This window comes from Carassius gibelio, chromosome A9, assembly GCF_023724105.1.
Source record: "Carassius gibelio isolate Cgi1373 ecotype wild population from Czech Republic chromosome A9, carGib1.2-hapl.c, whole genome shotgun sequence".
Taxonomy (NCBI): Eukaryota; Metazoa; Chordata; class Actinopteri; order Cypriniformes; family Cyprinidae; genus Carassius; species Carassius gibelio.
In genome coordinates, this window is record NC_068379.1 from 6,666,490 (window position 1) to 6,680,594 (window position 14,105).

General features: G+C 35.4%; 1 protein-coding gene and 1 long non-coding RNA gene across 6 annotated transcripts; one reads left to right on the forward strand and one right to left on the reverse strand.

Moving 5' to 3' along the window:
- The first annotated feature begins 404 nt into the window (after positions 1-404).
- On the forward strand, positions 405-1,011 carry LOC128019371 (uncharacterized). Of its 4 annotated transcripts, XR_008185124.1 has the most exons (4): positions 452-485; positions 558-629; positions 666-737; positions 774-1,011. It is a non-coding gene; the product is annotated as an uncharacterized LOC128019371 (long non-coding RNA). The 4 variants fall into 4 exon arrangements; XR_008185122.1 differs by having other exon boundaries at positions 405-629; XR_008185123.1 differs by having other exon boundaries at positions 416-485; positions 558-737.
- Positions 1,012-10,649: 9,638 nt separating this feature from the next.
- Positions 10,650-13,682, reverse strand: LOC128019546 (zinc finger protein 239). Of its 2 annotated transcripts, none has more exons than XM_052605597.1 (2): positions 13,520-13,682; positions 10,650-12,254 (listed from the first exon to the last, which is right to left on the reverse strand). In XM_052605597.1, exon 2 carries the CDS (start codon positions 12,216-12,218, stop codon positions 11,202-11,204), a length of 1,017 nt encoding a protein of 338 aa, XP_052461557.1. In that variant the 5' UTR covers positions 12,219-12,254; positions 13,520-13,682; the 3' UTR covers positions 10,650-11,201. The 2 variants fall into 2 exon arrangements, with proteins under 2 accessions (XP_052461557.1, XP_052461559.1); XM_052605599.1 differs by having other exon boundaries at positions 13,350-13,673.
- Between the last annotated feature and the right edge of the window lie 423 nt (positions 13,683-14,105).

Below are 14,105 nucleotides of genomic sequence, written 5' to 3' on the forward strand. Positions count from 1 at the left end.
TACGTGAAAATATAAAATAAATATGCTGTCCAGAGGTGAAAATATAAAATAAATATGCTGTCTATCCATAGGTGAAAATATAAAATAAATATTCTGTCCATACAGAGGTGAGAACTAAATATGCTGTCTATCCAGAGGTGAAAATATAAAATAAATATGCTGTCTATCCATAGGTGAAAATATAAAATAAATATTCTGTCCATCCAGAGGTGAGAACTAAATATGCTGTCTATCCATAGGTGAAGATATAAAATAAATATTCTGTCCATCCAGAGGTGAGAACTAAATATGCTGTCTATCCATAGGTGAAAATATAAAATAAATATGCTGTCTATCCATAGGTGAAAATATAAAATAAATATTCTTTCCATCCAGAGGTGAAAATATAAAATAAATATGCTGTCCATCCATAGGTGAAAATATAAAATAAATATGCTGTCCATCCATAGGTGAAAATATAAAATAAATATGCTGTCTATCCAGAGGTGAAAATATAAAATAAATATGCTGTCCATCCATAGGTGAAAATATAAAATAAATATGCTGTCCATCCAGAGGTGAAAATATAAAATAAATATGCTGTCCATCCAGAGGTGAAAATATAAAATAAATATGCTGTCTATCCAGAGGTGAAAATATAAAATAAATATTCTGTCCATCCAGAGGTGAAAATATAAAATAAATATGCTGTCTATCCAGAGGTGAAAATATAAAATAAATATGCTGTCTATCCAGAGGTGAAAATATAAAATAAATATTCTGTCCATCCAGAGGTGAAAATATAAAATAAATATGCTGTCTATCCAGAGGTGAAAATATAAAATAAATATGCTGTCCATCCAGAGGTGAAAATATAAAATAAATATGCTGTCCATCCAGAGGTGAAAATATAAAATAAATATGCTGTCTATCCAGAGGTGAAAATATAAAATAAATATTCTGTCCATCCAGAGGTGAAAATATAAAATAAATATGCTGTCCATCCAGAGGTGAAAATATAAAATAAATATTCTGTCCATCCAGAGGTGAAAATATAAAAAAAATATGTTGTCTATCCAGAGGTGAAAATATAAAATAAATATTCTGTCCATCCAGAGGTGAAAATATAAAATAAATATACTTTCCATCCAGAGGTGAAAATATAAAATAAATATACTGTCCATCCAGAGGTGAGAACTAAATATGCTGTCTATCCATAGGTGAAAATATAAAATAAATATACTGTCCATCCAGAGGTGAGAACTAAATATGCTGTCTATCCATAGGTGAAAATATAAAATAAATATACTGTCCATCCATAGGTGAAAATATAAAATAAATATACTGTCCATCCAGAGGTGAGAACTAAATATGCTGTCTATCCAGAGGTGAAAATATGAAATAAATATATCTCAATCCAGAGGTGAAAATAGGAAATAAAATTGCTGTCCATTCAGCGGTGAAAATGGAAATGACAGAGAAAATGGAAATTACGTAGGCTGTCTATCCACTGGTGTCCAGCCAGTGGTGTCTAACCCGGAGGTGAGTCTGCGGGGCTGCAGCTGGATGCTATTGCAAATACTCACTGGAAAAGGAGATCAGAATGTCAAAGAGGAATCATACTGGGAAGCAGAATTTGTTTGATAATGTTTTTATTTAATATTTTGTATTTTAGGAGATTTCTTGGTACTAAATTATATTTATGCAGTAGTTATAATCAATTGAATTTTTGTTAACCCATTTTTGAGCATACTTTATTTAATTAAACTGTAGTAAATCTTGAATGCTTTGGAACACAGACTTAAGTTTGGTCTCTTTTTTTTAGAATGTCCTTGGCAGATTATAGCTCAAGTGTAAAACGATGAAAAAGTGAAATATTGTTCTAAAAAAATGAAATTTCATATGAAAAATGTTGTGTCCAATGTTTCTAATTTTTTTCTGTATGTTATAATGGGATTCTTTCATTTACATTTACACTTATTCATTTAGCAGACACTTTTATTATTTCATGTTGTAGACCACAAAATAGCAATTAATTCACCATTGAGATACAAGTTTTAACAAATAACTCAATAAATTATAAAAAGATCACAATTTAACTTTTTGAATTATTTTAAAGAAAAGAGATGAATGAGAATTATAAATTATTATATTATTAAAAACGGATTTATGTTGGTTAATTGTCGCATTGGTCTGAACAAAAACTGCAGACTGGATTATTGAAAATGCACATTCATTCTCTGCCTGCAGGAGGTGCTTTAGGGTAAGAAATATAGTGGTTTCCCTTTCAATCGATTAAAATATTTAATTGAGATTAATCACATGACATGATTGTTATGAGTTAACTCGTGAATAATCACAACCTAATTGCACTAAATGTATTCTAAATGTACCTTAAATTAATATTTTTCCCAATGGTTTCACAGACAAGGCTTAAGCAAGTCCTGCTCTGACATATCTTAAAGGTCCCATGACATGGATTATTTCCTTTTCTTTAAATGCTTTTTAATGTTTCCTTAGGTGTATTTATATTGTTAGTATGATTTTTACATTTAAAATTTAGAAATAAAAAGCATTTTTATATCCTGACATTAGCCCTCTTACTTGAATGCTCTGTTTGAAGGGGCGTGTCTGCTGTGAGACTCCGAGTAAACCACAACTGTTGTGATTGGCTGACATCTTTGCATTCGAAATGCATATTACATGTGAAACCCCTCTCAAATATATATATATATATATATATATATATATATATATATATATATATATATATATATATATATATATATATATATATATATATTACTATTACAGCTGTCGAGATTAACGAATCGTGGAAGTGTTGATTATATAATTATTTTTTCGATCTTTTCCCCATCACATGAAAGGCTGCAGTGATGAGCATTGAGTAGACAGAGTCTGTTTATCGTCTGGATGCAGTGATCTCGACATTATTGCAACACGTTATCTCACAAAATGCTTTCACCACAGCTAACAGCAAACACATGAATACAGTAAGAGCTCCGTTGTGCAGCATAACAGCGTCATTCATTGTAACGGCAGTTTGGGCAAGTGTGCAGATATACTCGCGATGTGTAACAGCTCCGGAAAAAAGCGAGCGTTCTTTGATCGCTCTCTGTAGTTAAATTACAATTTAAATAACAGATTTGTTTCATGCTACTAAGAGAAACAACGTGAAGTTGATCGTTTAGTCACTGGCTTGATTCAATGATGCATAAACAGTATTAAACAATTTAGAAAGAAAGTCTGTGTGAACTTGAATGATTAGCTACCCATCAGAAATCACTGATCACAGATCAGGCATTAATGAACACTGTTACTCACTGTTTGTGCCGGTGCTGTCGAATCCATATCATAAAAGTCTTTTTGAAACGCCTGTGCTGACATTGCGACTGAATTATATGTAAATATCTGGGTGGGCAAAGCAGAGAAAGGGGAGGTAACAATTCTCCTTAAAACATCACAACGAGGAGATTCAAGATCAGCCCGTTTGAGCTTCCATTTTCTCAAAGGCAGAGAAAGATAGAAAAATCTAAATTTACACCGATTAAAATTTCTAGAAACTTGGGGAGCATATACAGGCTAGGGGAACTCATATTAATATTTAAAAACCTCAAAAAGTGAAATTTTCATGTCATAGGACCTTTAAAATATAAACCCGATTTCAAAAAAGTTAGGACACAATTTTAATATTTTATTCAGAATACAACATGACATATCAAATGTTTAAAATAAGTTTATTTTAAATTTCATGGCACCAACACATCTCCAAAAAGGTGGGACAAGACCATGTTTACCACTCAGTGTGGCATCCCCTCTTTTTTTATAACTTTTAGGAATAGGAATCCTGACCTATTATTGTCTAAAACTGTCTTAGGTCTTCTTTGTCGCATCTTCCTCTTTATGATGCATCAAATGTTTTCTATGGGTGAAAGATCTGGACTGCAGGCTGATCATTTCAGTACCCAGATCCTTCTTCTACACAGCCATGATGTTTAATAGATGCAGTATGTGGTCTGGCATTGTCATGTTGGAAAATGCAAGGTCTTCACCGAAACAGACAAGGTCTGGATGGGAGCATATGTTGTTCTAGAACTTGGATATACCTTTCAGCATTTATAGTGCCTTTCCAGATGTGTAAGCTACCCATGCCACACGCACTCCTGCAACCCCATACCATCAGAGATGCAGGCTTCTGAACTGAGCGCTAATAACAACTTGAGTTGTCCTTGTCCTCTTTAGTCCGGATGACATCGCATCCAAGTTTTCCAAAAAGAACTTCACATTTAGGTTCGTCTGACCACAGAACAGTTTTCCACTTTGCCACAGTTTAAATGAGCCTTGGCCCAGAGAAAACACCTGCGCTTCTGGATCATGTTTAGATATGGCTTCTTTTTTGACCTATAGAGTTTTAGCACGGTGGATTGTGTTCACCGACAATGTTTTCTGGAAGTATTCCTGAGCCCATATAGTGATTTCCATTACAGTAGCATTCCTGTATGAGATGCAGTGCCATTTAAGGGCCTGATGGTCACAGGCATCCAGTATGGTTTTCCGGCCTTGACCCTAACGAGTCAATCTTTTGTTCGTTATCTGGCTTGGCTCTGTGTTCATCTTCAGTTCTCTCTTCACAGCAGTTCAGTCAGTGTACTGTTTGAGTAAATGAATTACTCCGCGATACTGGTTGATTTGAACTTAGAGGGAGTGTTAACCACATTAACAAAGTTAACAGCTTAAGTCATTTGTGGATTAATGCGTATTAGAGATGCAAACCGTTTAAAACGATTCAGTTCGATTTGGTGAACTGGTTCAAAAAGATCCTGTTACATAGAGTGATTCGTTCGCAAACCGGATATCACTAAACTGTTGTGTTTTGAACTCTCTCACAACAGACACGGAAGAGAAGACAATGCTGAATAAAGCATAGTTTTTGCTATTTTTGGACCAAAATGTATTTTCGATGCTTCAATTTTTTTTACAGACCCTCTGATGTCACATGGACTACTTTGATGATGTTTTTATTACCTTTCTGGACATGAACAGTAGACCGTACACACAGTTTCAATGGAGGGACTGAGAGCTCTCGAACTAAATCTAAAATATATTTTATATTTATATACCAAAATATACCAAAGATAAACGGAGGTCTTACAGGTTTCGAACAAAATGAGGTGAGTTATTAATGACATCATTTTCATTTTTTGGGGTGAACTATCCCTTTATTTGTGATTAGCCCTGTTTGTGAACCAGGCCACTTTTTAATACTTTAAACAACATAGGCATGGACAAATAATGATGCTTTATGCAAAAGATGTTTATTATTAGTGAAAGCATAATTATCATAGAGCATGAAGAGTAGACATGTTTCAGAGGTCATAGATGTTTTTCAAAGAACTTGTTCATGTCTATTAGACACATGAACAAAACATAGAAGAACATAAAAATACCAGGTTCCCATTACTTCTCTTTCTTTGCACTGAGCAATTTACTTACACAAACCTGTTTACATTTTCACATGACAGGGCAGCTTACTTCTTCTGAACATGCAAAATGTACATTTATTATTTATTACATTTGTTTACCTCTCTGTGCCACATGCTGTATTTTGATGCAGCTAAATTCTCAAAAATGTTTTCATTGATATATTTTACTGTTTCTGTTGTCAGAAAATGGGATGAATATGAAATAGTGACTGAAACACGACCCATTAAGACATAACCAGTACTCCTTTCCAAAATGTTAATCTGCACAAAAATTATTTATAATCGTGCCGTTATCTGAAAAAATCTAATAGGCTACACAAAAGATAAAGACAATAGCTGTGCTGTGATTTTGGCTAAACTATCATGTAAAATCAGAGAGGCCGCTCGATGAACAGAGCAGACGCAGAGAAAGAGGTGTGCACGAGCGCTGGGAAAGAGAGACCTCGCGCTCGCAGTCAGCTTCAGATACATAATATTTTCATTTGCTACAAGCAGGATACAGGTGCATCTCAATAAATTTAAATGTTGTGAAAAATTTAATTTCAGTAATTTCAGTAACTCATATTGTGAAACTCATGTATTAAATAAATTCAATGCACACAGACTGAAGTAGTTTAAGTCTTTGGTTCTTTTAATTGTGAGGATTTTGGCTCACATTTAACAAAAACAAAAAACACCAATTCACTATCTCAACAAACTAGAATCCTTCATAAAACCTATAAAAAAAATCGAATTTTTACTGAATTGTTGGCCTTCTGGATAGTATGTTCATCTACTGTACATATACTCAATACTTGGTAGGTGCTCCTTTTTCTTTAAATACTGCCTCAGTTCAGTGTGGCATGGAGGTGATCAGTTTGTGGCACTGCTGAGGTGGTCTGGAAGCCCAGGTTTCTTTGACAGTGGCCTTTAGCTCATCTTCATTTTCTAGTCTCTGGATTCTCATTTTCCTCTTGACAATAGCCCATAGATTCTCTCTGAGGTTCAGGTCTGGTGAGTTTGCTGGCCAGTCAAGCACACCAACACCATTGTCCTTCAACCAACTTTTGGGTCTTTTGGCAGTGTGGGCAGGTGCCAAATCCTGCTGGAAAATGAAATCATCATCTTCAAAAAGCTGATCAGCAGAAGGAAGCATGAAGACCTCCAAGATTTCTTGGTAAACGGGTGCTTTGACTTTGGTTTTCAAAAAACACAATGGACCAACACCAGCAGATAACGCTGCAGCCCAAATCATCACAGACTGTGGAAACTTAATACTGGACTTCAAGCAACTTGGGGAATGAGCTTCTTCACCCTTCCTCCAGACTCTAGGACCTTGGTTTCCAAATGAAATACAAAATTTACTCTCATCTGAAAAGAAGACTTTGGACCAACAGTCAATGGCAACAGTCCAGTTCTTCTTCTCCTTATCCAAGGCAAGATGCCTCTGATGTTGTCCGTGGTTCAGAATTGGCTTAACAAGAGGAATACAACAACTGTAGCCAAATTCCTTGACATGTCTGTATGCCCTGACCCAAGGCTCAGTCCATTCCTTGTGAAGTTCACTCAAATTCTTGAATTGATTTTGCTTGACAATCCTCATAAGGCTGCGGATTTTTCATTTGGTTGTGCATCTTTTTCTTCCACACTTTTCCTTCCACTCAGCTTTCTGTTAACATGCTTGGATACAGCACTCTGTGAACAGCCATCTTCTTTGGCAATGAATGTTTGTGGCTTACCCTCCTTGTGAAGGGTGTCAATGATTGTCTTCTGGACAGCTGTCAGATCAGCAGTCTTCCTCATGATTGTCTAGCCTAGTGAACCAAACTGAGAGATCATTTTGAAGGCCCAGGAAACCTTTGCAGGTGTTTTGAGTTGATTAGCTGATTGGCATGTCACCATATTATAATTTGTTGAGATTGTTAGGTTTTTGTTAAATGTGAGCCAAAATCATCACAAATAAAAGAACCAAAAACGTAAACTACTTCAGTCTGTGTGTATTCATTTATTTAATACACAAGTTTCACAATTTGAGTTGAATTACTGAAAGAAAGGACCTTTTCCACAACATTCTAATTTATTAAGATGAACCTGTACAAAAGAAGCACATTCAGCATGGACACGCAGACGGTTAATAAATGAATAAAAGACCATAAACAGCAGCCGATCGCATTAATGCGCATCTCGTATATGAAAAGCATCTTAGGGGGCCCTTGGCTTTTGGGGGCCAGAGGCAGTTGCCAACCTTTGCCTATTGGGTAAGTCTGCCCCTGGCCATTGCCTACTTTTGCTTTTCTTTCCCCATGATGCGAATTTAGAATTATTCCTATTTTTTTAATTTTTAAAAAAAATTTTTTTTAAATTCTGTTCACCAATATAGCATTTCATTGAGTTATAATAGTGTAAATAAAAGCTTTATTGAACAGCACAGGAGTATTAAACATAGGCCTATACTAAAGACTAAGAGATAGTGATAAGAAATGCCTTGGAAGCTATTTCTAATAAAGGGGGTAATACCAGGTACTAATGTAGGAGTGTACTATTTTTTTTATTTCATTGTTTTTTCTAAAGATAATAAATTAATTTTCAAACATGTTTTGTTGAACAAAAGGTTTAAAGGTCAATTTTTAACGGTTATTTGTTAAAGGTCTATTACCCACTACTACCCAGATAATGTTCCAATATCTATATGCCTTCATATGGTTAAAAAGGAAACAACTTTGCATGCCGTTTACACAGCACTTTATCTGCAGTTTATTTACAGGAATAGCCTCAAACACGTTTTCTGTATTTTCTACTTCCACTTATATATTTTTGTTAAAATACTTTTTTCAGAGTTCCTTATGCAGACAATACATGAGAGCCATTCATAGTCATGTTTTCACACACACACAAGGGATCTATTCAAGACATTGCACTTCACACTGTTTCACACAAAAATCTTGAATCATACTGAAGGTATGGATAAACTTCGCTCTCTAGTGGTGAAAAGTGGCCTCACCTGGTGGAGAATATGCAGCAATATACCACATCCAACAACAACAATCCCAGTATAAATTGATGCTAAATAGTTCAAGATAACAACATTTGAGAAAAATGTTAACAGGTAGAAATAGCCAAAGTAATGAACAATTTAGTTTTATTAAAAGAAGACACTTCAGAAGAACTCCAGATAACCAATTTATTTTATTTTTTTTTTTTTGAATATATAAACACACTCAAGTCAAGATGCATTATAGCCACATAGAGATGCCAGAAGACCACTATACCAGCTGCCTTGACCTGAAGTGATGAAAAATCTCTTTAGGAGTCTAAGATCTTTCCAACAATATATAGTTTGTCATGATTAGATTATGATTCAGAATCACAAATGAAGAGAATCACACTGTTAATGCAGGCCACAGGACTGAATGCAATTTGTAAAAGAACCATTTACGAAGTGACATAATAATGTATCCAAAAATGCAAGATGAAAATTCAACTGTTAAAGCGTGAAATAAGATACCATGATTCAGTGAATTTGAATTTAAAATGGATGTATTAAGTAATCATTAAATGTGTGATCATTCTATATATATATATACACACACACACACACACACACACAGACACACACAAATCAGAGATGCAGGCCATACTACTGATGTTGTCCACACGAGGGAGCCACAGGATAGCAAATCCTTTAATATCTCAGTTTAAAGACAGTGAAAATTGTTCAATAAATTGACTTTAATTGCATATAAATTAATAATATTTTCAGAAAGTTTAATAAAGCCCAATATAATACGTATGCAAAAAACAGCCATCTCATAAATGCTTATAGACCATTATTTGATTTATCTTAATTTAAATGGCATTGACAATATTTGTCAAGTTGTCAGACATGACTAAATGTATGTCCAACTGAATAAGGGACACTATTATTTATCTATTTTAATATTGTGCATATAGTAATACTTCCATAAGGACGCCACCATTGTATAACTATATCATTTACAGAAGGCATTGACACTTCCTACTCCACATTTCACTGACTTGTCTACGCACTCGGGGGTTCAGTGTTTCCCATCAGATCACTAATTAAAGTTGTTATCTAAAGTGAACTTTAGACCAGTTCTCCTCTCTCCACACAACATGGTCCTCAGTAAACATGATTGTAGCCTTTTGATTCTTTCTGCTGATAAGAGGCTTTCTGCTGTGTTCTTTCAGACCGACTTGTCTTAACCTGCCGAGACAGATCTTTACCCTGTTCAGCTCTGAACTGTTGAACAATTCCAGCTGCAGTTTTGAACCAATTCCCCATTGAGAGCCTCCACATTGTCTGTCTTCTCGTGCATTTTTCTTATTTGGACATTTCTTATTTGGTTATGTGGTTTGGGGCAATGAATTGGTGTCATTGTAAAGCTGCAATATTCAGGAAATAACAGATTTGGAATGACCATCTAAAAGAGTGGCTAAAAGAGTTATCCCTTTGGCCTTCATCTTGACAGTCTCCTGTTGCAGGGTTTCAATCACTTTAGAACGGTCGGACATCTTGCAATCTCAGTAGAAATGGGTGCAATGCTGCCAGTAAAATAGGGTTTGTCACATAATTAAGGAAGTTAGCACTAGGTGCCTAACACCATTAACTTGGAGGTATCTGTAAGTGTGTACTCCAATTTTGATTAGAGTTCTTTTCCAAATATCTCATTAAAGTTTTTTTATACTGTGCTTCAGAATACAGTTTATGAAATATGCTTAAAAACTGCCCTTTTACTTTTTTTTTTTTAACTTTAAATTGCACAAAAGCTGTGACAATTTAGGAAATTGTAAGGTGTTTTCTAATTTTGATCTCCACTTTATGCAATTTCTTGACCTTGAAGTCTAAATTTCAAAATTATTTTGATTATACACTGACTTTGTGTAGGGTGAATGACATCTGTTTTCCACACTCCCCCCAAACGTCTGTTCTGGGATTATGTAAAGCCTAAATATTGTGAGCAGGTCTGATATTTTGCAAAAAAAGGGCAGATCACTTGGCAGTCAATTTTATCCAAAGCGACTTACAGCTGTGGAATACAAAAAGCGATTTATCATCAGATGGCAATAAACACAAGGAGTGCCCCATTATACAAAGTTTCAGGCATTGTTCAAAATAGTAAAAGCTGGGACAGGAAGAGATAAAGGACGGTCAAAGAATAGAAAAAGTGAAGGCATAGTTTTTCTTTTTTTAATGAGTTTTCAGTTGTTTGTTGAAGATTGTGAGGGATTCAGATTAGAATTGACAGAATTGTAATGAAATAAAATTCAATTTATAAAATAAGTATTCCTCCACCCTGGTTCACAAAAGTACATTTATTCTATATTATACAATATATAAACTACATAAAAATATTTAGGGCGCATTTTAAATCTGTTTGCCACCTCAGTTCGAATTAAGGAATTCTGGAATAGAATAGAAATTCAAAAGACAATGCTCAATTCAGTTTGAAATGACACACATCCCTGGTATCTTCAAAGCCCTGCCACTTTTTGATAAGTATGATTGAAAAAAAAAAGAATTAAATTAACTTTAATGTAAAACGCTGTGCAAAGGCACGTTTTTGTACAACTGTGCATGGTCTACAGGTCTGTACTGTATACATACAGAGAATTATCATTATTCATTTATACCAGATGAAAGTATATAGCATTTATATCATACATCATAAATACAGAAAGGCACTGAATAAATGTTATAAAAAGTTTGCCTGTACATTCTTATGAGTTTTCTATTGTAGTCTTAGTTTTGGCTCTTGTTTTGGAGCGTGTGTTGACTTCTGACGTCGACGGTGTTGCGGATACAACAGTATGCAGCTCAAACAGGGGATCATGTGAATCTTCCTCTTTTACCTCCTCGTCCTCACATTCGTCCACCCCTGTCTGATGTTTTGTGCAGTGTTTCTCAAAAGTGGACATCTTCACGAAGATTTTGTTGCACACCTTGCAATGGAAGAGCTTCTCTCTGGTTTGTAAGTGCAGTTTCAGCTGCAGATAAGTGGAAAGAGCGAAGGCCCCCGAGCACACGCTGCAACACAGCATCCCGCTGCCCTGGTGGCTTTTCTTGTGTTGTTTTAGCATGGACACAGAGCTGAAACCCTTGTGGCACGTGACACATATGTACCTGCCCTCGCCCTGCTCCAAAGCCTGATGGTTAAGCAGGTGGGCTGACGTGCGGAAAGCCTTGCCGCATTTCTCACACTTAAAAGGGCGCTCACCTGTGTGCAAGCGCAAGTGTACAATAAGTCCAGCTTTTTGAGTAAAAGCTCTTTCGCATTGTGTACATTTGAAGGGTTTTTCACCAGTGTGGAGCCTTTGATGGGTTGTTAGGTTTGAGGCACGGCTAAAGCATTTATTGCAATCTGAGCATTTAAAGGGTTTCTCGCCAGCGTGGGTGGTCTTGTGGCGCATAAGCTGGGACGACTGCGTGAACATTTTTGAACACACACTGCATTTGTACTTCTTTTCTCCAGTGTGTGAGTGCAGGTGCAGTGCAAGGTGAGCCGACGAGATGAAGGTCTTGGAGCAAAGCCGGCAGGTATGAGGCTTCTCCCCTGCATGGGTTCGTTTATGTAGAACCAGACGAGAAGAAAGAGTAAAAGACTTGTCACAGTAGGGGCATTTGTAGGGCTTGTCTTCAGTATGCAGTTGCTGGTGCTTGGTGAGCATCGATATCCGGGAAAAAGACTTGTCGCAAGGGCCACAAGGGTGGGATCGAGGCTTGGAAGAGTGAGACATATTGGACGACTCAGAGCTGAACAAAAATCATCACACCTAATGACAAAAAAAAAAAAAGTTGTTTAGTTTAGATTGATTAAACACTTAATCAACACTAACCTAATTACATATAATTGAAATAAAAACATTTTTTTTTACCAAATAAATATATTGCAGACCTTCCACTTTCTAATTTCACATTTAATGTGTTACTTGCTAATTCCTTATAATAACTTGTGAAACTGATTCAATTTCTAAGTGAAATCATTTTTTACATCATTTTTTATTTTACAGCATTTATTACAGGTGCAATTCAAGGTCATTATTGAGTGGCGGTCCAAAGAAGGCTAAATGTCCACACATTTATTCTAAATAAACATAAAAAACAATGGAACACAGATGTTTTGATCAATTATTTACTACTGTATGCAACTCAAATACACACATTTTATAAGAATGGATGGAATGGACGCAATATTTAATTTGTTTCTGTTAAAATGCAGCTGGAAAAGGCAAAACAAATTATAGAACTATAATATAAATGTTTACAGTTAAATATTAATATTATTCAAATGCAAATATGCTATCATATGGCCTAACAGATATTTAACCAGGGCCTAAACTTTATGCAAGCCTATTAAAAGGGTGAAATGTATTTTTCCTGGTCTGCTGTGTTTGATATCACAGCTCGAGGTCGGAGGGTGGGTGAACTGTTGTAGCCTACAGACATTTATTTGAGGATGTTACATGAGAACATCCTCAGCTGTGATTGTTTGCTGTTATTTGAACATACTTTGGTTGCCTGATGACAGTGAGACAATTTTCCAGGAAGGAGATGTATAAAATATAAATAAAACTAGCTGACCTCCGCAATATAAAGTTATAGTATGTTTTATAAGCTATTATCATCTGGTTTTTCTAGATGAAAGCAATATACATGTATAATATGCGCTTTATAAAAAAAAAACTAAAGTGTTTGTAAAACTGGAGAATACAAAAGTAATAACAAGACAAGCAAAAATGAATGTGACGTAATGGTGAGTTAGAAAGAGGAAACGTTTTGAGGACAGGGCTGATAGATTTCCTCATGTCCTGCGTTCACCCCGTTCGTGATCACGCAATGTCCGAACAATTGGAAACATGCACACTCACCCATTTCATCACCGTTTCCTCCAAAAACAAAACTTCAGTTTTTATTAATATATCTTAGTTTGCTACACTGCATATATAGCTACTCGCTTCAGATTCTCCGCATGGTTCTACGCTAAATCACCGCAGATGAACAGACATTAGTGTAGAATTGCGATATATAATGTACGCACATGAGCATCTTCAGGTTTTTGCGAAAGCCACATAAACTGACAGCGATGCTGCGTTATCACTGGCACTGTAATCAAAGCTAGGGAAATCCCAAGTACCCATCTCGGGAAATCAGTTCCTCTCCTCCGTTGAAGAGTAGCCCAAGCAGCCTGTCATGCTGTCAAAATAAAAGTTGTTTAACGGAAAGAACATTACTTACAATTGTTTACTTATGTAGCTTTAAATGCCTTAATATTAATATAAATGCCTATAGTAGACCTGTTCATATGATAATGATGATGGTGATGGTTATTATTATTATTATTATTATTATTATTATTATTATTATTATTATTTCTGTTCAGGTGTTTTCTTTCGATTCTAGTCATGAAGGCTAAGTGTCATCATCACCCTCGCCATACTGACGTTTAACTGAACGTTTAACGGAAAAAAAAAAACATGTAATGTTTTTAAATGCTTGATTGTTTGATTAAAAATGCAAAGTCTTCCAAAGATGCGTAGCATAATATTTTTTTTGTTTTGTTTTCAAGTAGGCTATGGCTGTTGCAACAATTATTTTGAGAGTTCTGTAAGTTACATTCGGAGAGA